Source organism: Pangasianodon hypophthalmus, chromosome 11 (assembly GCF_027358585.1).
Source record: "Pangasianodon hypophthalmus isolate fPanHyp1 chromosome 11, fPanHyp1.pri, whole genome shotgun sequence".
In the NCBI taxonomy this organism is placed as follows: domain Eukaryota; kingdom Metazoa; phylum Chordata; class Actinopteri; order Siluriformes; family Pangasiidae; genus Pangasianodon; species Pangasianodon hypophthalmus.
This window is the reverse complement of record NC_069720.1, coordinates 27,506,198-27,531,338: the sequence shown is the minus strand read 5'-3', so window position 1 is coordinate 27,531,338 and position 25,141 is coordinate 27,506,198. Positions and strand designations below refer to the sequence as shown.

General features: G+C 41.1%; 2 protein-coding genes across 9 annotated transcripts in view; both read right to left on the bottom strand.

Moving 5' to 3' along the window:
* The window catches only part of LOC113524564 (NACHT, LRR and PYD domains-containing protein 12-like), a 31,991-nt gene extending 25,535 nt beyond the window's left edge, over positions 1-6,456 (bottom strand). For 6 of the 8 annotated variants that reach the window (XR_008302739.1, XR_008302741.1, XR_008302740.1 and 3 more), the window contains exons 1-7: positions 5,362-6,456; positions 5,081-5,202; positions 4,504-4,620; positions 4,015-4,069; positions 3,575-3,779; positions 1,498-3,262; positions 525-698 (exon numbers count right to left, since the gene is read on the bottom strand). Coding sequence is in view for 4 of the 8 variants with exons in the window: in XM_053238232.1 (XP_053094207.1) it covers positions 525-698; positions 1,498-3,262; positions 3,575-3,779; positions 4,015-4,069; positions 4,504-4,620; positions 5,081-5,133 (2,369 nt within the window). In the remaining 4 variants the exon portion in view is untranslated. The remainder of the gene's footprint in view (positions 1-524; positions 699-1,497; positions 3,263-3,574; positions 3,780-4,014; positions 4,070-4,503; positions 4,621-5,080; positions 5,203-5,361) is intronic. The other 2 variants (XM_053238231.1, XM_053238230.1) reach the window with 2 other exon arrangements.
* Positions 6,457-19,618: 13,162 nt separating this feature from the next.
* Positions 19,619-21,232, bottom strand: LOC128319327 (NACHT, LRR and PYD domains-containing protein 3-like). The gene is made up of 3 exons (XM_053238296.1): positions 21,182-21,232; positions 20,359-20,563; positions 19,619-20,070 (listed from the first exon to the last, which is right to left on the bottom strand). Exons 2-3 carry the CDS (start codon positions 20,393-20,395, stop codon positions 19,619-19,621), a joined length of 489 nt encoding a protein of 162 aa, XP_053094271.1. The 5' UTR covers positions 20,396-20,563; positions 21,182-21,232.
* Between the last annotated feature and the right edge of the window lie 3,909 nt (positions 21,233-25,141).

Below are 25,141 nucleotides of genomic sequence, written 5' to 3'. Positions count from 1 at the left end.
GCTTAACCTGGTCTGACCCAGCTGCATAGGCACAGAGCAGTCCATTTCAGGAGTTGGACTCGCAACACAATTATGCACTTGCTGGTTCCAGATGAGGTGATCCAGACGGATAGCTAAATCAATCAGGGAATCAAGGGACATCTTGTCATCTCGGCAGGCCAGACCTGTGAGCACTTCCTGGTTTAAGCCTTGGCAGAAAGTGGCTTTGAGTGCCAGTTTGTTTCATCCACTGATGTGACAATTCTGAGGTCAGGTGACAATGGGGAGTTTCATTTTATCTTCCCCAGATTTCCCCTTCTATTTCCCATCTATTTAACTAGCTGTATCTTTGTCAATGCTAGCCAGTCTTTATTTACAATACATTTACTCTCCATCTCACACACACAACAATTAATAGCGGCAGCAACAACACATGTTGCTGCGGTTATTAAAACTCTGCTATAAATTGGGTTGAAACACGAAATTGTCTCAGTTAAGTGTGTGTGTGTGTGTGTGTGTGTGTGTGTGTGTGTGGAATATCTTACTCCAGTTTCTCCAGTGTACAGTGTGGATTCTCCAGTCCCTCAGAGAGCAGCTTCACTCCTGAATCCTGCAGTTTATTTCCACTCAGGTTCAGTTCTCTCAGACTGGAGGAGTTTGAGCTGAGAACTGAGGACAGAACTCTACAGCTTTCCTCTGTCAGTTTACACTCCCACAGCCTGGAAGAGAAATGATGAAATATCAGAACACTGATCTCAAACATACAAACACAGCCATAATACAGCTAAAGTGTAACATGTAACAGAAATGTCAGTGTGTTTCTCTCACACACAGAAATCAGAGGACAGGACACCACATCAGCACATTTACAGGAGCAGGGACATCTTTCTGCACTCCACAATCTCTCAGCTACAATTTATTATAAGACCATTAGGTCATGTACATAACACACATATGAGAGTGAGCAGCCTACAAAGAATTCATTAATGTCTTAGATACACGACTTTACAAAAAGTTTAATAGTATAAAAGTATAAACGTCTTTATAAAAAGTGAAACAATTTTCTGTAATTAATCCAAACAGTGCAGTTCAGTGTTACATTAAAATAATGAACCTTGCATTAATACATTCCATCCATCCATTTTCTGTACTGCTTATCCTACACAGGGTAGCGGGGTAAACTGGAGCCTATCCCAGGGGACTTGGGGCACAGGATGGGGGTACACCCTGGATGAGGTGCCAACCCATCGCAGGGCATAATCGCGCGCACACACACACACTCACACACTACGGACAATTTAGAGATGGAAATCAGCCTACAACTCATGTCTCTGGACTTGGGGAGGAAACCAGGGTACGCGGAAGAAACCCCCGAAGCATGGTGAGAACATGCAAACTCCATGCACGCAGAGCGGAGGCAGGAATCTAACTCCCAACGCTGGAGGTGCAAGGCAAATGTGCTAACCAGTAGGCCACCATGCCCCCTACATTAATAAATTTATAAATAAAAATACTCACACAGCTGTTCTGGAGGCTTTAACCACTGGCAGCAGCCTCAGAAGACATTCCTCGGATTGGTCATATTTACTCAAATCAAATACATCCATCTCCTGTTCTGAGTTCAGCAACACAAACACCAGAGCTGACCACTGAGCAAGAGAGAGTCTTGTTCCACTAAGACACCTGTAACCTCCTCTTTTCAGGTATTTTTGTACTTCGTGCAATAAAGAATGATCATTCAGTTCATTCAGACAGTGGAATAGATTGATGGATTTCTCTGGAGATGGATTCTCCCTGATCTTCTCCTTGATGTACTCGACTGTTTCCTGTTTGCTGTGAGAGCTGCTTCCTTTCTGTGGCATTAAGCCTCGTAAGAGATTCTGATTGGACTCCAGTGAGAGACCCAGAAGGAAGCGGAGAAACAGGTCCAGGTGTCCATTCTCACTCTGTAAGGCCTTGTCCACTGCACTCCTGAGGAAATCAGACATGTTTGACTTTCTGAAAAGGTCAGACAGATCAGAAGTTTGTTGTTCTGGTACATTTCTGCTGATGAAGGAGAGAAATGCATATAAAGCAGCCAGAAACTCCTGAACACTCAGATGTACAAAGCTGAACACCTTCCCCAGGTGAAGCCCAAACTCCTCTCTGAAGATTTGAGTACACACACCTGAGTACACTGACACTTCTCTGACATCAATGCCACACTCTCTCAGGTCTTCCTCATAAAAGATCAGGTTCCCTTTCTCCAGCTGTTGGAAAGCCAGTTTTCCCAGTGCCAGGATACTGTCTCTGGTCTGCTGAGGATCAGGGTCACATTTCTGATGGTACTTTTGGTCCTTGTGTTTGATCTGAAAGATCAGGAAGTGTGTGAACATTTGAGTCAGAGTCTTGGGGATCTCTCCACTCTCTGCTTCACCCAACATTCTCTCTAGAACAGTGGCTGAAATCCAGCAGAAGACTGGGATGTGGCACATGATGTAGAGGCTTCTTGAAGACTTCATGTGTGTGATGACTTTATTGGCCAGGCTCTGGTCAATGATCCTCTTCCTGAAGTACTCCTCTTTCTGAGGATCACTGAACCCTCGTACCTCTGTTACCTGGTCTACACACTCAGGAGGAATCTGATTGGCTGCACCTGGTCGAGATGTTATCCAGAGGAGAGCAGAGGGAAGCAGATTCCCCTTGATGAGGTTTGTCAGCAGCACATCCACTGAGGCTGACTCTGTCACATCACACAATCTCTCATTCTTCTGGAAATTTAGAGGAAGTCGACACTCATCCAGACCATCAAAGATCAACAACACTTTGTAGGAGTCTATTAATTCTAGTTTTCTCATTTCTGGGAAAAAGTGATGAAGAAGATTCATCAGACTGAGATTTTCCTGCTTCATCAGATTCAGCTCTCTAAAGGGAAGTGGAAACATGAAGAAGACGTCCTGATTTGCTTTTCCTTCGGCCCAGTCCAGAATGAACTTCTGCACAGAGACTGTTTTTCCAATTCCAGCAACTCCTTTAGTCAGCACACTTCTGATGGACTTGTCTTTAAAGAGCTCATTACATTTGATGGGTGTCTCCTGTGTTGCTGGTCTCCTGGAAGCTGTCTCAATCTGTCTCACCTCATGTTCATTATTGACTTCTCCACTCCAACCCTCTGTGATGTAGAGCTCTGTGTAGATCTCGTTCAGAAGTGCTGAGCCTCCATGCTGTGAGATTCCTTCATTAATTCGTTTAAACTTCTCTCTAAGTTTGGATTTGAACTTTGGCTGATACACAGAGGTGAGTTCTAATAAGTAAAAACATGTTTTTAAGCAAAACATTGAGCATACAAATACAAACATGCAAATCACTGAGCACAATATAAAATGTAAAATACTTCCAAATGCTGCTGTTCATTCCTGATTCATGTACTAAATATTATTGAAGGAACAGGACCATTGTACAGAGTAACCACAAGCTGGACCACGAACAGAACAGAAAAGCACCAGATGAACATGATACTAAAATCAAACTTAAAACTAAAAGTGTTAATATCTAAAACAATTTCCTCTCTCTAAAGTGAACCTGATGGAATAAAGCCATGACTCAGAGCTCTTACTGTTGTGCAGTGTGTTAGCGAGATCTGTGTGGTTCATGTTCTTCAGGACGTGCAGTGTGATCTTCAGCACTCCCTCTCGGACACTGTGCAGATCCTCCTCATCCTCCACCTCCCTCTCAGTGCATGCTGGGTAATCTGGACTCAGGAGCTTCCTAAACCTCTTCAGCTCATTCTTTATCAGAGTGATGACTTTGTGTTCCAGCTCCTGGTTAGAAACACACAGTAACAGATCTAAATATTATAATCTTACACAGTGAGAGATGCTTTTATTTTATGAAAAGAAAAAAATCCTCCTTCTTTTACCACAGTTACAACAGAAATTCTGTCTGATTACCCATAATCCTGCTGCAAATTGATAATTATTATAAACTGTCATTATCATAAATAAAAAAAACCTGCAACCTATTCACACAGAAGTTACACGCATTAAAAAAACACACCTTGAATATGGACTCCATCTGATTTCTGCTGATGTTTGATTTCTTCTTTTGTGGTCTGTGAACAAAAAAAAACAACCATGTAATATGAACTGTATGTATTCATAGCTGCACAACACACACTAATTAACACAGACATAAATTTAACACTTGTGTTAAAATGATATACACTGATATCAGGATTTTCTAACTGACACTAACATATTAAGTAACAAATGTTTGAATGAATGAATGACTAAAATAGGTATATAGTCATTACTTTCCCCAGGTGTAAATGTTCTTCTGCAGCACCACAGACCCTCGAGTTCAGAGACTGCAGGCTGAACTGAACTCTTAAAGCACTTTTCCTCACTGCCAGTCCGAGAGCTGCAGCATTGCACAGTTTAGTGTTTTACTGCTTCAACACCTGATAAAGCTCATGAAGGGCTTCACAATGAGACGAGTGAGTTTGATCAGGTGGAACACTGCTGTAAAACACCTCACTATACTGACCTCACATCAGTAGAACTGTCTCTGTCTCTGAAGGTAACTGGATGTTCCATTGACTGGTCACTCTTCATGGACACACAGCTGGGTTCTGGTGAGTCTGATCTCTTTCTCTCCATCATTCTAGAATTACAACAGAAATATCAGCAATAATTAATACTCTGCTGTCTCAGCACTGTTAAACAATGTGTTCATCATTAAACACCAATAATTCCATCTTTTTAATTCAGCTACAGTCTGCACACTTATTCAAACAGGAGACTCGCCTCATACCTCAGGAATTACTCTGATGTCAGGAGTCCCAGTCACAGCTAACTGACTCAGCTGGGTCTTAAAGCCTGTAGAGTTCACTGACTCAAAGCTATGCTGCTCTTATGCTACACATTACACAGTCCTTTTTACTCTTCTCTCAGTGAATGATTTCTCTAAACTGTTCTTACATCAGATCAGTGATATATTCACTGCTATTAAACACCTTAAAGCAAAGTTTAGTTCCTCTGTTAACTAGTGAGTGTTTAGACATACAGATCTGTTCCCATGAGACGGTGTGTATTTATTGCTGGTGAATGGAAAAGTAACTCACCTCTCATCTTTCTTTAAGTCCTGTTTTCCAGACACACTCATGTTGGAGGTCATGTCTCCTTCTCCAGATTACAGCAGGACACACGTTTACTTCACTCCAACATCGGTGTGTTAAATCAAACCCTGTATCAGCACAGAGTTCACTTACAGGTAATAGTGATTGTATCAAGTCATAAAACAACCTTTGTACATTAAACCTTCAGTACAAACCCACAAAACTCTTCTGCATCTAGTGTCACATCAGTGTGTTTATATATTATAGCTTTAGATTTAGATACTCACTGTGTTTTTACTCCTGAAATGGTTTATTTTCCCCTCAACACAAAATGGAGCTGCTGAATTTTACCTTCATTGACACCGTCTACCTGGTTTATTCTGCAGAGGGCAAAGGGCAGTGAGGTAGAGTAATAAACACACACACAGACAGTAATATCAATTATTATTAGAAAGGAATGGAGCAAAAGCCATGATAAAGCTATTCTAAACAAAATCACTTCAATAAAACACAATATGAGCTCCTTACCCTTTTACAAGTTTTGTAATCTGGATTTGTTTGCACATTTATTGGAAGCACTTGATCAGATCAGTGAAATACAACTTTTGAAAACACCTGCAAATATGTGCATGAGTAACAGTTAAAGCTCGATATAAAAACATTTTAAAAAATGTGAAATTACAGAAAGTGCTGGAAACACTCAGCAGATTATTAGAAAAAGAAGCAGAACTCAAACTGAGTAAGTTTACTTAATTTTTTATAGTTAAATGTTTTTCTGGTTTTCTTAATGGGAACTAGCATCCTGATTACCTACCAAAAGTAGTCCAAGGACGGACAACCGCTGAACCGGCGACAGGGTCACGACCACCCAAGGCACACTGATGCACATGGGGAGCGAAGGCTAGCCCATTTGGTCCAATCCCACAGAAGAGCTACTGTAGCACAAACTGCTGAAAAAGTTAATGCTGGCTATGACAGAAAGGTGTGAGAACACACAGTGCATCACAGCTTGCTGCGTATGGGGCTGCATAGCTGCAGACTGGTCAGAGTGCCCATGCTGACCCTGTCCACCGCTAAAAGTGCCTACAATGGGCACATGAGCATCAGAACTGGACTAGGAAGCAATGGAAAAAGGTGGCCTGGGCTGATGAATCACATTTTCTGTTACATCATGTGAATGTAACATGTCTTGCTTACCTGGGGAAGAGACGGCACCAGGATGCACTATGGGAAGAAGGCAAGCTGACGGACGCATTTTGATGCTCTGGGCAATGTTCTGCTGGGGAACCTTGGGTCCTGGCATTCATGTGGATGCTACTTTGGATGTTACTTACGTACCACCTAGCTACAACCTACTGTAAAATTAGTTGGAGACCAAGTGCCCCTTTTCATGGCAACAGTATTACCAACAGTATTTTTATATATATATATATATATATATATATATATATATATATATATATATATATATATATATATATATATATATATATATATATATATATATATATATATAAAAACACACACTTGGGGTCATAAGTTTGCATACACCTTGCAGAGTCTGCAAAAGGTTAATAATTTAAAAAAAATAAGAGATCATAAAAATTGCATTTTGTTTAGTATTGCCCTGAATAAGCTATTTCACACATGTTTACACATAGTCCACAAGACAAAATAATAACTGAATTTACACAAATAAACCAATTCAAAAGTTTACATACGCTTGATTCTTAATACTGTGTGTTGTTACCTGGATGATCAATCACTGTTTTTATGTTTTGTGATAGTTGTTCATGAGTCCCTTGGTTGTCCTGAGCAGTTAAACTGCCTACTCTTCTTAATAAAAATCCTCCAGGACCTGCACATTCTTTGGTTTTCCAACATCGTCTGCATATTTGACACCTCTCCAACAGTGGCTGTATAATATTGAGATCCATCTTTTCACACTTAGGACAACTGAGTGACTCATACACAACTACTCAACACAATAACTTAAGAGCCAGGGGGTGTAACATCTTGAACAGGATGATTGGTGTAAATCGTTATTATTTTGTCTTCATGTGAATATCTTATGTAGCTTCTAAAGGGCAGTACTAAATAAAAAAAGATCTTTAAACAAAAATAATACATTTTGGGGGGTCACAAATATCATGGTCCTCTTTGTTTCTCTGTGTAATAAAGGCCCATATTTTTATATATACATTATTATTTACTCACCCTCAAATCGTTCCAAACCTGTTTTCACTGAAACACAAACTGCCGGCATGCGATGGGCCCAGAGTGAATAGCGCTGGGAGAGCCCATCCGCATTATCGTGCTGAGTCCCCGCGCGATGTTGCATGGTGAAGTTGTAGTCTTGTAGGGAGAGGAACCACCGCATTACCCTGGCGTTGGTATCTTTGGCCTTTGCCATCCACTGCAGAGGAGCATAGTCAGTTACTAAGGTGAAGGGCCAGCCGGCCGGGTAGTACTTGAACTCCTCCATGGCCCACTCGGTGGCTAGGGCCTCCCTCTCCATGACGGTGTAATTCCTCTCTGTGGGGGTCAGCTTTCGTCTCACAAAGAGGACTGCGTGTGCCTCCCGGTTGAAGTTCTGTGAGAGAACAGTTCCCAGTCCCGTCTCCGATGCATCACTGTGTATCACAATGTCATCGATACAGGCCACGGCGTTTTGGCGGTGGGGCCGTAGGATGACATCCATGAGCAAATGGAAGGTGGCTGGGACCCCATGCTGCCAAAAGGGGAGGACCCAGTAATCCCAGTGGCCACTGGAGGTGGAGAAGGCTGTCTTGGGCTTGGCCTCTGGGCTCAGGGCCACCTGCCAGTACCCTTTAGTTCAGTCCAGCGTAGAGATGAAGCAGGCCCTCCCCAGTCGACGACCCTATGGAGGGGGTAGCTGCCAAACTCCGAAACCTGGTTCAGCTTCTGGAAGTCATTACACAGCCGGATGCTCCAGTCGGGTTTGGGCACCATGACAATGGGGCTTGACCAGGGAGCTGAGAGTGGAGGAAAAGACGTCCACAAACTGGTTTCAGTTCAGCCAGGTCTTGGTTTTGGGCCGGCGTAAGCTCCTCTCCTCAGTGGACCAAGGTAAGATCCGGTGGATCTGTCAGGAGACTCGCAAAAGCAGACGCAAGAGGAGCAGGCTCAGTCCATTTCTTAAGCAAATCGATGTGATATCGGTGTGTCTGTGCGCTTACCTGGCTGTTGCAGGCGGTAGTTGGCGAGGCCTGTCTTCTCGAGAACTGTAATCGGGCCCTGCCACCAAGCTAGGAACTTGCACATGGCATCCGGGAGGAGGAGGAGGACCTTGTAACCAGGTTGGAATTCTCAGGGCTGAGCAGGACGGTTGTAGGCCCTACTCCTGCTGAACAGCCTCCCAGTACTCTTTGACATTGGGCATCACCTTGTCACATGTCCTGTACGTATTCGACAAGGGCATGGTAGGGAGAGGGCTGTTCTTCCCATGCCTCCTGGACCACGTCAAGCAGTCCCCGAAGTCACTGCCTGAAGAGCAGTTTGAAAGGGATGAAGCGAGTCAATGCTTGCGCAGTTTCACGGATGGCGAAGAGGATGTAGGGGAGAAGAATGCCCCAATTTCTCCCCTTGTCGTCTACCACCCTCCTGAGCATCCTCTTCAGCGTTTGGTAAAACCTCTCCACCAGCCTGTCAGTCTGGTCCATGACCACCTGTTCAAAGACCTCAGTGGCCAAAGAACCTTTGGCTGGATCCACTGCCTGGCGATCCGCAGCAGTCGATCCATCTGGCCGCGAGGGGTGGACTTTGGGTCATAGCTCCATTGGTGGAGCTCTGCTGCCTTGGCCTCCTCTGGGGTGAGGGCATGGTCCCCAGCTGGGCCTCTCCCGTGAGGAATGGAGCAAGGGCATGAGCTCAGTTGTCCTTAGGCCAGCCTTCCCTTTGTGCGACATGCTCGAAGGTGTGCAGGTATGCTTCCACATCATCCTCAGCCGTCAGCTTGGTGACGAGGTGCTGGGCCTCGCGCCTAGAGGCAGGAATGTGGGAGAGAATAAAAGAGAATGAAAGGAATAAAGAAAAATAGTTAAAGAACTACAATTGCAAAAAAAATATTTTTTTTAAATAAATGACTCTGTCCTAACCACAACCTAAAAACACACTCAAGACAAATCCACAAGTTTTACCATGTTCTAGTTTAAGTCTGAGGATGATAACTCTCCCACTTTGATTTTTATTAATCATTTTCTTAGACAAGTGAATTCTTAATCTCAAGTCTAATATGCTGAAAACAGCTCCATTAATGTTTCTTGTCTTATCACTTGACAATAACGCATTACATTACATGAATCACATAAATGTTTGCATTCCTGGATATTACTGTCGGTTGTTTAATGTTTCTATTGTAAAACAGTCAAATATTAAACTTTAGCTACTTGGCTTACGTTTTACCTCGCACTCTTGCACCGTTATAGCTGAAGAGGTGCACGGCTTCTGTGAACAGTAAAGCCCCCCTTCTTTGATTTCATTGGCCATCTCAAACATTTTGACGTTGTCAAGCGCTGACTTTTTGTCACCTAACAACATACATAGAGGTGCATAATGGAGTACAGCAAGCAGCATCAAAAATATTAAATATTGGAGAGGGACAAATTGGCCGTATCTGATTATTGGGGGACATGTCCCCCTCAATGTCTATGGGGATAACGGCCCTATCCTGATCGATACAAGTGAGATACCATGCATGCTTTTAAGCCCCTCACTGACCATGGCTTCAGCAGTTGGATGAAACCATGAAGACATGAATAAAATCCTACAGAAACAGAAGGTCTTTATTTTGGGGTTAATCAGAATAATTTCATTGATGACAGCTGTACGATAATTACATTTGAACATGAGATTGAATGTGATTGGTTCATTCTGAACACAGCCACATTGCCAATTATAAAAGGGTGTGCACACTTATGCAACCAGGTTATTTCTCCTATTTTTCCCTAAAATGTTTGATTGTTTTTCCACTTAATTTTTATACATTGTAATTTCACACTGAGGGTGGTTAAAGCTCAGGTGACATTATTTATCTTGGTTTCATTTGTTTTTTTAACGTCACAAAACCTGCCAATTTAACAGAGATGTGTAGACTTTTTATATCCACTTTATATTTTTGTTATTATTTTTATTTTATGTTTTATTTTATGTTCATTAAAATTATTTTAAAATTAAATAAACAGAAACATGCCTCTGCTTTTGTCAGACTCCGCCACCTGTGTACATAATTCCCATACAATTGTCTGAGTAGTGCTGTAGTGATGTCTGAGGTCAGAATCCTGTTAATTAATTTTGGCAGAAGCAGTTTGTGGACTTAGATCCATATTGAGCAAGTCAAAGGCGGGAGTTGCAATGAAAAACTCCCTGAGACAACAGGAGGAAGAAACCTCAAGAGAAACCAGGGAAAGGGAACCTATCCTCTTCTGGGTGACACCAGATAGTGAGATTATAAATGATTACTCCTCCCCAGCTGTATGCTGTGAAGTCAAACAGGACCAGCGGCAGGTCTGACAACAAATAATATAAATCTGCTGCTGCCAAAAATAAAAAAAACAGTCCAGAGGTTCCACCAGGCCAGCAGCAAATATCTGTTTCCATTTTCACAGTCGGCAAACATCTGCCACAGTATGACCTCATGCTTCATCAGTTGAGTACTGAGGCATTGTGCTGATGATAACAAGGCATTCTGGGAACTTTCAAAGTGTGAAGTGTGTGGAGCAACAGCTCCCATTAGAAAATCAGCAAGAGACACGAGAAGATCAGATGGCCTCTGGCAGTGGGAGTGTGACTTAATACTAACATTCAGATTAAATAGAATAACAGTCGGATTACATAGAGTAAGTATAGTCACATTATCCCAGTCTGTCGCAGATCATCACCTCATCTTATTTACAATAGGTCTTAGTCTTAATATATGCACTTCACCACGCTTCCACTTGAAACATACACTAACATCAGCTTCTACATATAGTTTTATCAATAATCTCCCAGAGTTATCAACTTTGATCACATCACATGAGCCATAGAACTTGATCAAGCAACTGAATTCTGCTACATTCTAGATAACATAGCTCGACTTAACAGTAAAAAAATTAGAGAGAAGAAACTAGCACCCTGGTACAACAATCACATGCACACCTTAAAACAGACCACTCGATAATTAGACCATAAATGGCATCACGCTAACTTGGTCTTCTTCTTCTTCTTCCGGCTTTTCCCTTCAGGGGTCGCCACAGCGAATCATCACTCTCCACCTATCCCTATCTTCTGCATCCTCAACACTTGCACCCACTAGCTTCATATCCTCATTTATTACCTCCATATACCTCATCTTTGACCTTCTGCTTCATGTCCAACATTCTCCTACAATTCTCCTATACTCACTCTCCCTCCACTGAACATGTCCAAACTATCATAATCTGGCCTCCCTAACTTTGTCCCCCAAATGTCCAACATGAGCTGTCCCTCTGATGTACTTGTTCCTAATCCTGTCCAACCTTGTCACTCCCAAAGAGAACTTCAGCATCTTCAGCTCTGCTACCTCTAGCTCTGACTCCTGTCTCTTCCTCAGTGACACTGCCTCTAAACCGTACAGCATGGCCGGTCTCACCACTGTCTTGTACACCTTCCCCTTGATTCTCGCTGATATTTTTCTATCACACAGAACTCCCGACACCTTTCTCCATCCATTCCAACCTGCCAGCACTCGCTTCTTTATTTCTTTCCCACACTCTCCATTACTCTGGACTGTTGACCCCAAGTTCTTAAACTCCTGAACCTTCTTCACCTCTTCACCCTGTAATCTTACTGTTCCACTTCCCTCCCTTTCATTCACACATGTACTCCGCCTCTTACTACGACTGACGACGATCCCTGATGCAGTCCCACCTCCACTTTGAACTCCTCTGTCTGACCTACAGACACCTCACCACTGTCCTGCTCCTCTCATACATGTCCTGCACCACTCTGACATACTTCTCTGCTACTCCTGACTTCCTCATACAGTACCACAGCTCTTCTCTTGGCACCTTGTGATACGCCTTCTCCAAGTCTACAAACACACAGTGCAACTCCCTCTGACCATCCCTATACTCCTCCATCAAAATTCTCAGAGCAAAAATTGCATCTGTTGTGCTCTTTCTGGGCATGAAGCCATACTGCTGCTCACAAATCTCTACTACCTTCCTTAACCTAGCTTCCACTACTCTTTCCCATAGCTTCATTGTATGGCTCATCAACTTTATACCCCTATAGTTGCTGCAACTCTGCATGTCACCCTTATTCTTAAAGATCAGCACTAATAGACTACTTCTCCATTCCTCAGGCATCTTCTCACTCTCTAAAACCCTGTTAAACAAAATAGTTAAAAATTCCACCTCTGCCTCTCCTAGACACTTCCAGACCTCCACCAGAATGTCGTCAGGACCAACTGCCTTTCCACTTTTCATCTTCTTCAAAGCCTTCCTGACTTCATCCTTTCTAATCTTATCTACTTTCTGTTCCAGAGGTCACCTCTTCTACTCTTTCTTCCCTCTCATTTTCCTCATTCATCAGCTCTTCAAAGTACTCCTTCCATCTCCTCTGTACACTCTCCTCACTTGTGAGCACCGTTCCATCTCCATCCTTAATAACTCTAACTTGCTGCACATCTTTCCCTTCTCGATCCCTCTGCCTAGCTAACCTGTATAAGTCCTTCTGTCCTTCTCTAGTGTCTAACCTAGTGTACAACTTGTCATATGCCTACTGCTTGGCCTTAGACACCTCCCTCTTCACTCTGCACTGTAGCTCCTTGTATTCCTGTCTATTCTCTTCAGTCCTGTCCATGTCCCACTTCTTCTTGGCTAACCCACCACTTCTTGGCTAACCCACTTCTTCTTGGCTAACCAAGAAGATCACACTAACTTGGTAGTATTCCAAATTGCATGGAAGGAGAGCAAGAAAGTCTCTCTCTAGCACTGCTAGAATAGCAAACCCCTACACCTAAATATAAGATAATATATATGTTTCTTATTTAATACTGTAGAAAAATTAACTAGAAATAAGACCACTACAGAAGCATACACACACTAAATTCTTAGTAGACGTTATGAACTTGTTCAACGACAAAATTGAAAACACTGGGTAAAAGCTTCAGACTATTAAATTAAAGCCATACAAATTGATAACTATCCAGCAATTAGAATGCTTTATACCCCTTCAAGAGACAGAACTAATTTCACCAATTTCATCGAAATGATTTCATCAAAATCAACATGTGTACTAGATTCCTTACCTCCACATTTCTTGAAACATATACTACCAGTATCTGTTTAAAAATAATCAATTGTTCCTTTAGTACTGGTTATGTACTTAAACCCTTTAATCTAGATCCATTCTATCTCCAAGATCCTAGAAAAGGATCTTGGCTCTCCTGGCTCAGGTCTTATTTGACTGATCAATATCAGTATGTAGATGTAAACAGTGAGCTCTCTATGCATATTAAAGTAAAGTTTGGTGTTCCACAAGGCTCTGGTCTAGGCCCACTGCTCTTTTCTCTATACATGCTACCTCTGGATACAACTATTCCTAAACATAGTATTCGTTTCCACTGTTATGCTGATGACACAGTTGTATGTTTCAGCAAAGCCAGATGAGAGACACCAGCTTTATAAAGTTGAGGAATGTGTGAAAGACATTAGACACCAGATGCTTATTAAGTTCCTTCTATTTAATACTCATAAGAAAGACGCACTTCTGCTAGGACCACAGGCTGCTAGAAGCAAGTTTTCTGATTAGACAGTAACTCTGGACGGTCTTTCAGTTACACCAGCAGTAAAAGACCTTGGGGACAGCTTGCATAAGAGGACAGTTTGCATAAGAGGACAGCTTGCATAAGAATCACCAGCTTGAACAAGCTGGGCTTGTGCAGGAATAGTCACTCCTGGGGCAACATCAGCCTTAGACTCTTAATCCAACAAACCTAGTTAGCAAGAGAGAGCTTCCACTCTAGTTCAAGATCCCAGGACGATACTTGAACTTGAAGTCAGACTGAGCTAACTGAGAAGCCCATCGCTGTCCTGTAGCCCCTAACTTAGAAGAATGTAACTAACTAAGCATGTTGTTGTCTGTGTACTTTACAAATTTAAAAGCTAACAAATAATCTCTAAACTTCTCTGTAACTGCCCACTTTAAGGCAAGCAATTCAAGTTTGCTCCTGGCACAAGATGGCTGTGTGGCTTGCCTCTATCTCAAAAATAAAAGGCTTTGTAAACTCTGCATAAGCCAAGACTAGGGAGCTAAATAACTTACTCCTCACAGTTACAAAAGATATCTCACTGGCCTCATCGTTCTCCTATTTGCTTCTGGCCATTCTGGAGAACACCCAAAAGCCAATGCAAGGGGGCAGCATGCTTGACACAGCCATCCACAAAGCGCCGATAATATGAAGCAAAGCCCAGAAAAATCTCAGGGCGTTCAGAGCCGTCAGATATTTCCATTCCGCCACAGCTTGAATTTTCTCTGGATCAGTAGCCACACTTGATGCTGAAATGACATGGCCCAGATACTTAAATTCCTCTCAAAAATACAGTTTTGCAGCCTAAGCTTCAAGTTATGCCATTGTAATCTCTTCAAAACCATATCTAACTGGTGCAAATGGGACTCAAAGAAATTTAAAAAAAAATTACAATGTCATTTAGATATAGTAAGAGACCCTGGAAATTTTCATCTACAAAAAACACTCCATTATATGCTGAAAAGTACTTTGAGACTTACATAATCCAAAAGGCATACATTTCAAAAAAAGAACAAATGGAGTACAAAAAGCAGTTTTAGATTTATCTTGTTCAGCCATAGGTACTTGATTGTATTCATTAGCCAAGTCCATGGTGGGGAAAAAAAAAAAAAACTTGGCAAGAGCCAGAGCATCCAAATAATAACTCCTCTATTCTTGGCATAGGGAATGCATCCTTTCTAATCTGGGCATTTAACTGTCGATAATTGACACAAAGTCGAATATTAACATCCTTTTTCTGAACAACAACTATAGGAGATTAGAAGGGTTGACAACCAACTTGGAAGATATCCTTCTCTAAAAGCTCCTGAATATGTGCTTTAAATAATTCATACTGAGATGGAGGCAAACAATGATAACATTGTCGAACAGGGGTCTCATGTAATAATGGGATTTCATGTTGGACTAAATCTGTATAACCCAACACTTCTTCACCCTGACTAAACACTGTACCATATTTAGACCACCTTTCCCTTGCTTTTCCTGATCAGCTGAAAGATTTGGCCAAGACATATCTAACAAATCCAGAGCGATATTACAAACATGCGAGGACTGAACAAACCCAAAAGAATGAACTGGGCCATATGATATTACTTTTATACAGCTTTGCACTAAAAGCTAAATTCCAATAAAAGCCCTCTTAGCTGCATCATCTAATTTGCCTAAACACAAAAAGACAAAACAATAAACCATCAAAGCAAATATTGGGAAGCAGTAAAGCACCCCCCCAACAAAACAAGAAAAATCTTAAACAAAAAAAAAACAGGGAAAACAGTGGCTAATTATCTACATTTGATGATTTAAGCTGATCCTTTGCAAGTAGAAGCAAGGCCTACCAGAAACATTGGAGGGAAGACAGGAACACACCCCAGCTGTTTCGTGTGTAACTGGACCAACAGGACTGTCCATGCCAACACGGCAACTCACTTTAGTCAAACTCTGTCCCAAGCAGCATCTGCTCAGCCCAACTTGCTATTACCCATCAGCAATGGCAGGGGAAGAACCCACAACAGCATGGCCTCAAAGCTTATAGTACCTAGGTGCTTTCTCCAATCAGCAAACTCACATGAAACATACTTATTCTTATCACTTTTTCTTCTTAAAGGCACAAGCTACCAAATTATTGTTTACTCCAAGGTCCTAAAGCCCTAATGAATACCAGGTCCTAAAGTTCTGCCAGTTACACATGTCTCAATAAATTCAACCCAGCACATTCCAAAGAAAGACCATAACAGTTTCAGTTCCAAGAATAACAGAGCCACCAGCAAAGGGCCCAGCAAAGTACAAAGGACAAAAAATTGAATTCTCTCACCAGGTTTCTTGAATAATCCTAGATAAAGAACAGTGATGAGTTGGTCACAGAGGAAAAAGATTATATTCCTTGTTGGCTAGCAACAAACAAAACACCCTGGCTTTCTCCAACCTTGGTTTTCTCTCCAAAGTAGTGACCACGCCTAGTCTGGGGTTTATATTCAAAATAAGAGTTACCCCAATGTTCAAAGCTAGGAAGTAACTAGAAAGTAAAAAATAAACAGAAATTATAGGGCAATGATGTGATACCAATTCTAGGCCCCCTTTTTCCAGTAAAATAAGTCTTGTGGTTAACCCAGGGGCATTACGTTCTATGAGTACGTTCTATGAGTATCTAATCTAGCACAAATCAAATATAGTGTTAATCGTTCAATTAAACTTACAGGCTCTACAGCTTTCTACAACCTTGTATATAGGAGAAATGATCATTTTTCTTTTAGCTCTTACAATTTATTTCAAGTAAAGTTTTTTTTACTTAGAAATGACTTTGGAAAATGTAGATGTGCAAAAATAGCCTTTATTTTAAAAAGAACCATTGTCTGGACTATTTATTTTAGATGGTGCTGTTACTATATGTTTGAGCTAATGCTGTTTTCTAGCAGATTGTATTTTCTAACAAACCGGTTGTTTGCGTCTCGTAGTCATATGATCACGCTGTATTCACAACATGGCATCCATGCAGTCCAAGAGGCACCGGAGTAGAGAAGAATGATGCTGGCTCTTATTTCAGTTTGGGCTGAACCATGGTTCCAGCAATAATTTGTAAACACAATAAAACAATAATCACAAAGTATACAGTCATGAAAAGAGGCTGACAGTAGATGCAAATGCAAAATGTGTATCAGAATCAAAACAGGAAACAGACAGAGGCCGGGCCACTTATAATATTCATGCATTGGATTTCAAGAGAAGTTATGTATGTTCTGTGCAAATAATTTAAATGAATGAAGTGGTGATCAGGGTTGCGAGATGAATCTTGAATGCTGGAGCACACAGCATCCCGATCCAAATCAGAGTCTAAATGTGGACAATCTCACCACCATATATGGTCCAGAGAAAGTGCCAGAAAAGAGGCTTTTAGTAAAAACTGATAGAGCATAGTTACCATGCCCTTGTTCTTCTTCTGTGCAGTGAATAGATTACAGATAGGATGAATGGGTAGCATGTGTTGCAGTGGGACACCACATGCTCTCAGTGCTGACATCTGAATAAGATGGGATATAATGGGTCCTAGGTGCAGCTAGCACAGCTTATTAGATATGTTAACAAAAAGGATATCTTGAAGCAGTGTACCATGTTCTGCTCTAGTCTGGGCTCTAGTTTGGAGGTCGAGCCAAGTGAGTACCAGTCTAAGCAAAATAAACAGCAGTATAGTTTGAAGTTGGGGACATTCAATCCACCATCCTCTCTTCTCCTCTGCAGAATGGAGAGTTTAAGATGGGAATGTTTGTTTTTCCATATGAAAATTAATTCCAGGTGGAATGTTAATTTTTACGATGGAAACTTGAGGAGAAATGAGGAGGCTAGTCCATCTATCTAGATTGTTCTGCATGTTGGTAAAAGCTAAGGAGTAATTGTGCTTAGCATTCTGATTGAGAGAGGGGAAAATTTCAATTCCTAAGTATTTCAAGTGTTGAACAATGGGAATAGTGGCCAGAATAAATGATGCTATGACAGGATCATTTAATGGTAAAAGGGCAGATAGGCATCCAACAACACAGATGGTTAAAAGATGAAGTATAGACTCTATAGGATTTTCCAAAATGCTAACACATGATCAGCATCTTGGAAGATTGGCAAATCATCTAAGCTAAAGGCTCAAGAGAAAGAGTGAAATGCGCTGGCCTAAGGGGGCACCCCTGGCAGGATGACCTAGAAACTGGAAACAGAGAAGAGTAGATTTGTCAAATTAACACAGATGCAGAGGGATTGGCATATAATGCTTTAACCATATGGAAAAACCTTCCCCGAAGCCCATCATTTTACGGACTGACTATAAGAATGACCATTCCAACCTGTCGAAAGCTTTCATAGCTTCGAGAGATACAGAAGCATTAACATGTGCTGCAGTGTCAATTATGTGAAGAAGACATCTGATGTTATTTGATGCTAGTCTAGATTTAATTAAATCCTGTCTGATCACAGTTTACTAATGTTGGCAAATAGTGCTGAAGACAACAGGTGAGCAGTTCGACGTAAATTTTAAGGTCAGAATTCAGAAGACTGAGAGTTCGGTAACTGGCACAATCAACTGGGTCCTTATCTTTTTTCAAGAGTAAGGATATTAGGGCTGTTTTGATGCCCCTTAAAAAACTGTCCTTTTCAATGGAGTAGTTAATCATGTTCATGAGAAATGAGCCTTGAATGAAAGTGGCATAAAATTCCTTAGGAATTTCTTCGATTTCAGGTGATTTACCTCTTTGCATATCGAGACCTGCCTCTTTCAATTACACCCACACAGCCTGGAAGAGAAATGATGAAATATCAGAACACTGATCTCAAACACACAAACACAGCCATAATACAGCTAAAGTTTAACATGTAACAGAAATGTCAGTGTGTTTCTCTCACACACAGAAATCAGAGGACAGGACACCACATCAGCACATTTACAGGAGCAGGGACGTCTTTCTGCACTCCACAATCTCTCAGCTACAATTTATTATAAGACTATTAGCTCATGTACATAACACACACATGTGAGAGTGAGCAGCCTACAAACAATACACAGTTCATGTGTGTTGTTCTCTGTGCTTATACAGTTACAAATCTGTCACCTTGAAACCTCCAATTTTAGAGACACTGGTTCAGTTGTTTGGTGTTGACCTGAGTACAGGTGGAGTCACATACATCCAAACAGATCCAAAATAAAGAGAAAATTTGATCAGTCCAAACCAAACAAGGTAGGTCTGAAAGCATACTTATTCTCTCTCTCATGTGTTCCTCAGTGCAGACACAATGTGTTAATGTAGGTTTCTTTAAAGATAATTAGAGTAACTATTAACAAGCATTAATCCAAAGAGTGCAGTTCAATATTACGTTAAAATAACAAGCCATGCAGTAATACATTTATAAATAAAAATACTCACACAGCTTTTCTGGAAGCTTCGCTCACTGGCAGCAGCCTCAGAAGCCTCTGATCACTGATCCTCTTCCTGAAGTACTCCTCTTTCTGAGGATCACTGAACCCTCATACTTCTGTTACCTGGTCTACACACTCAGGAGGGATCTGATTGGCTGCTCCTGGTCGAGAGGTTATCCAGAGGAGAGCAGAGGGAAGCAGATTCCCCTTGATGAGGTTTGTCAGCAGCACATCCACTGAGGCTGAATCTGTCACATCACACAATCTCTCATTCTTCTGGAAATTTAGAGGAAGTCGACACTCATCCAGACCATCAAAAATCAACAACACTTTGTAGGAGTCTATTAATTGTAGTTTTCTAATTTCTAGGGAAAAAATGGTGAAGAAGACTCATCAGACTGAGATTTTCCTGATTCATCAAATTCAGCTCTCTAAAGGGAAGTGGAAACATGAAGAAGACATCCTGATTTGCTTTTCCTTCAGCCCAGTCCAGAATGAACTTCTGCACAGAGACTGTTTTTCCAATTCCAGCAACTCCTTTAGTCAGCACACTTCTGATGGACTTGTCTTTAAAGAGCTCATTACATTTGATGGGTGTCTCCTGTGTTGCTGGTCTCCTGGACGCTGTCTCAATCTGTCTCACCTCATGTTCATTATTGACTTCTCCACTCCAACCCTCTGTGATGTAGAGCTCTGTGTAGATCTCGTTCAGAAGTGCTGAGCTTCCATGCTGTGAGATTCCTTCATTAATTCGTTTAAACTTCTCTCTAAGTTTGGATTTGAACTTTGGCTGATACACAGAGGTGAGTTCTAATAAACAAGGTAATAACACGTTTTAATGCAAAATTACTGAGCAAAATATAAAATGTAAAATTCTTTCAAACGCTGATCTTCATTCCTGATTCATGTACTAAATATTATTGAAGGAACAGGACCATTGTACAGAGTAACCACAAGCTGGACCACGAACAGAACAGAAAAGCACCAGATGAACATGATACTAAAATCAAACTTAAAACTAAAAGTGTTAATATCTAAAACAATTTCCTCTCTCTAAAGTGAACCTGATGGAATAAAGCCATGACTCAGAGCTCTTACTGTTGTGCAATGTGTTAGCGAGATCTGTGTGGTTCATGTTCTTCAGGACGTGCAGTGTGATCTTCAGCACTCCCTCTCGGACACTGTGCAGATCCTCCTCATCCTCCACCTCCCTCTCAGTGCATGCTGGGTAATCTGGACTCAGGAGCTTCCTAAACCTCTTCAGCTCATTCTTTATCAGAGTGATGACTTTGTGTTCCAGCTCCTGGTTAGAAACACACAGTAACAGATCTAAATATTATAATCTTACACAGTGAGAGATGCTTTTATTTTATGAAAAGAAGATGTCAGGTGATGATAACGGAGAGAGATGCAAATGTAGAGCCATAATCAAAAACAGGAACAGGAAAAGGTCAGGTGATCAGCAAACAAGATATCAGAGGTGTAGGCAAAATACACATAAACAGAGGGCAAAGTCAAAGTCAAAACCGGCAGAGAATAAACAGGTTTGGTGACATCAAAGACACAAAGAAATTGAGCATATACTTCACAAAGTTCTAGTGACTGAAAGTCTCCTTATAAGGGGTGTATGTGGGGGTGTGTGTAATTGCACAATCAGAAATCCTGTGACTGAGAACAAGGTAGTGTGTTTGTGTGTTGAGGGAAATGGAGTCCGGGGCAGCCATGCTGGGAAATGGAGTCTGTAGACTGGGTTGACAGGAGACAATAAAAGTCTCTTTCTATTACCACAGTTACAGTTGAAATTCTGTCTGATTACCCATAATGCTGCTGCACATCGACAAACCTGTAAATTGCCATTATCATAAATAAAAAACCTACATCCTACTCACACACAAGTTACACACATTAAAAAGACACACACCTTGAATATGGACTCCAACTGATTTCTGCTGATGTTTGATATCTTCTTTTGTGGTCTGTGAACAAACAGAACACATTATGTACTATATGCATTCATAGCTGCACAAACACACTATAGTAAATACAGGGACAGATATTTAACACTATCATCTTAACATGATACATATTTACATTTATGGAATTTGGCAGATGCCCTTATCCAGAGCGACTTACAGAAGTGCTCTGAAGTCTCTATTGATAATTACATCCTGACACTGGTTCACACGGTCATGAATTAAGAATACCATCAGTCTATAAATTCTGTTGGGGAGTTAATATAGTAAGAACACAGACAACACTTTTTTTAATTAAAGTTCATTTACACCAATCAGCCATAACATTAAAACCACCTGCCTAATGTTGTGTAGATCCACCTTCTGCCACCAAAACAGCTTTGACCCATCGAGGCATGGACACCACAAGACCTCTGAAGGTGTGCTGTGGTATCTGGCACTAAGACATTACCAGCAGGTCCTTTTGTTCCTGTAAGTTGCGAGGTGGATCGGACTTGTTTGTCCAGCACATCCCACAGATGCTCGATCGGATTGAGATCTGGGGAATTTGGAGGCCAAGTCAGCACCTTGAACTCTTTGTTATGTTTCTCAATCCATTCCTGAACAATTTTTACTGCTGCCTTGATCTGCAACAATGTTTAGGTAGGTGGTACGTGTCAAAGTAAAATCCACATGACTTCCAGGACCCGAGGTTTCCCAGCAGAAAATTGCTTAGAGCATCACACTGCCTCCGCCAGCTTGCCTTCTTCCCATAGTGCATCCTGGTGCCATCTCTTCCCCAGGTAAACGATGCACACGCACCTGGTCAGCACAATGTATTTATCTTTTTAACCCGTTTATCTGTTGGTGCAAAACTACATGATAAGATCATTATTATTGACAGAATAAAGGACTTATTCTAGGCCTGTAACTCAGACTGAGATTTCCATTATCTATTTCATCTTTAATCCTCCTTTTCAGTCCAGTTGTAATCAACACATCATTCATTATCTACATAAATTCCTAAAACGTTTCAATATTGGGTTTCTGGAATATCGACTATAAATTTCTTTTGCAGATTTCCTATCCAAATGCACTCTGTCTTACAGCTGTTAAGTGCCGCTCCTTAGACTCGCTCACACAATGTAAAATGCTCAACTAGAATGTCTTCTTTGGCAGTAATATCATCTGCATAAACAGAGATTACAAATCTTTTATGTCCTAGTTTACCTCCTTTTAGCCTCAAGTCATTTTGAATTTTGTAAATTAAAGGACTTGTAGCTAAAACATAGAGAGCCGCACTAAGGGGACACTAAGGGGTCCCCCTTGTTTGACACCTCGCATGACTTCAAATGGTTCAGTTAAGTGACCATTAACATTCACTTGTACATTAGATCTTGCATACAAACATTTTATCATATTAATAAAATTTTCAGGAAACTTATACATTCTTAGACTTCCCACATATACTTTCTAGAAATACATCAAAAGCTTTGTCACATCAGCGCTGGATTCGGTGCCAGACTCCAATTCCCAGAACACCTTGTGGCCTACAGACTCTGTTTCCCAGCACCCACCAGCAGTCTCACGTTCACAGTCACCTGATTACTGGCATCTCTGACCAGCAGAAGGTCACCCAGTTCATCAGTCTGCTCACAGGCAAGGTGCTAACGAGGGCTAGGGCTGTCTGGTCCCAGGGAGGGGAGCCTATCTCGTCCTACGAGTGCTTCAGAGATCAGTTCCTTCCCATCTTCCAAGGTCAACAAAGTGTTGAAGACTATTCACTAGCATTCCGTACCCTCATGGCAAGGAGTGGCTGGAACAAGTCGACAGTCAGTGAGGCATATTGCACAGGTTTGAACCCCAAAGTGATCACAAAATTAGCCTTCCATGATGATTCCGCATCTCTGAACTCATTGATTGATCCTCCTAGACAATCTCCTGTGCAACTGCCACAGACCCAAAGTGGACTGGAACTCCCAAGGCAAGGTTCACAACCCTGAACCCATGCGAGTGGGCCAAGCCTCGCTGAGCAACGAGTAACGTGAACGCCGTAGAAAAGAGAGATTGTTACTGCTGTGGCAACCCAGCTCACCACGTAGCACAGCATCCCCTCTGTTCAGCCTTCACTGAGCCACGCCCACCATCGAGCGAGCCACTAACTCCACAGATAACTGTTAGATGATCAGAATCAATTAATTTTGTTGTATAGTGTTTAGCTTCAAAATTATTATTGACAAACTCTATTGATTCTGGGTTTGCAGAGGGTATACCGATATATCGAAGCTTGTATAATTTGTTTTTCCTGGGTATAAAATCCTAAATACATTGAGGAATTGATGTTCATTTATCATAGATTTTAAGAAAGCGTGTTCCCTCCTAATTTTCCATGATTTAACTGCTATTCTGTCTTTATCTTCTGTAAGTGTATGAAAGTCACTGCAAACGATAATAGAGAAACCAACACACAACAACGTTTTAAGTTTTTTAAAAAGCTGAATGTTCCTCAGGGTATCTGGTGCTGTATGTACATTTATTATTCTAATCTTCCTTCCATAATAGACATCTACAACTTTAAGTTTGTTATTATAAAATAATTCCGCTATACCAATAATTCAGCTTTATTTTCACCGATAGAAAAAAATAGAAGGACCCTTAATCCATAGATTTTGAGAATCTTCACTGTCTTAATAAGAACATAACTTTGTATCTTGAAAGCATAATGTCTAAACGTTCCCAACTCAATGTTTAATTCCTTCCTACTGTTGGGTTTAGGCTGAACTCCTCTAAAGTCGCACATTAACCATCGCAAAACAGAAGCAAAAACAAATGGTAAGAAGGCAAGCAGGCTTCAGGCAGTCTTGCGTTTTTAAATCAAACTTTATTTAATAATTCACAATTTCTTACAATAAATCTTGGCAATTGGCAATTTTTTCAATCACTCTTGGTCATTTACACAATTTAAATATTTCACAATTTGTTACAATAATTCTTCAACATAACAGACTTCTATAACTACAAAAATAACTATTTACAACATAGTCAAATCATATTATTATATCTACATAGTTATTCACCTTAAATATTTACAGAGATCATATTTTTAATAAAGACCATGGAGATTTATTTTTAGATCTTCGCTCCATTGTCCTTTGTCTTTTTAGTTCATTTAAGATTAGTTTAAAAAGCGTCTCAGCTGGGAGATGGCATTGCTTAGTGTCTTTAAAATCTCTTCTTTTTGCAGGATTGTCCCACATCTATCTTCCTTTAATTGCACAAGTCTGCTCTCTTTCCATTCTTTAGTTTAATGCGTGATTCATGCGGTTGATGAGGATTTTAGCGAGTATTTTATAATCGATATTCATGAGACTTATCTTCCTCCAGTTCTCCAGCTCATATGGCTCACCTTTCTTAAATCTTAGTGTCATAACACACTGGTACAGAGATTCATTTCAAATCCCTCCCTTTATGGCTTGGTTGTAGAAGTCAGTTAGGAGATGTGCAATGTGTTTAACTGCAGCTTTGGAAAACTCAGCTGGAAGCCCATCAGCTCCCGGACTTTTCCCCTCCTTTAACTGCACTATTGCTTCTAGCGTTTCTTTTCCATCTATTGGCTCTCCTCAATGCTGCATGCCACTAGTTTTTAAAGTTGGCCATGTAGATAGAAAATCTGAAATTCTCTTTGGCATTGCATTTCTTCTCAATGTGGCATCTTGGTATTTCTGTTTTTTTTCTCTTTTCTCTTCCTCATCCTCGATTATATTTCCATCATTCTCTCTGAGGGCCTTTATGCTCCTCTTTTCTCTGCGGTTTCTCAGTCTTTTAATAACGTTCTGTGGATTTCCGGTGGAGGTCGTGTCCAGCATGTAATTGGACATTTGAGAAGAAATCCTCATTCGGCTTTGTGAACTCGGATTTAATTTTATATT

Coding starts and splice junctions, on each gene's coding strand:
- LOC128319327 (XM_053238296.1), bottom strand. CDS start 20,395: ATGAACCACACAGATCTCGCTAACACATTGCACAACA. Junction 20,071..20,358: donor CGCTAACACATTGCACAACA/GTAAGAGCTCTG, acceptor CTTGTTTATTAG/AACTCACCTCTGTGTATCAG.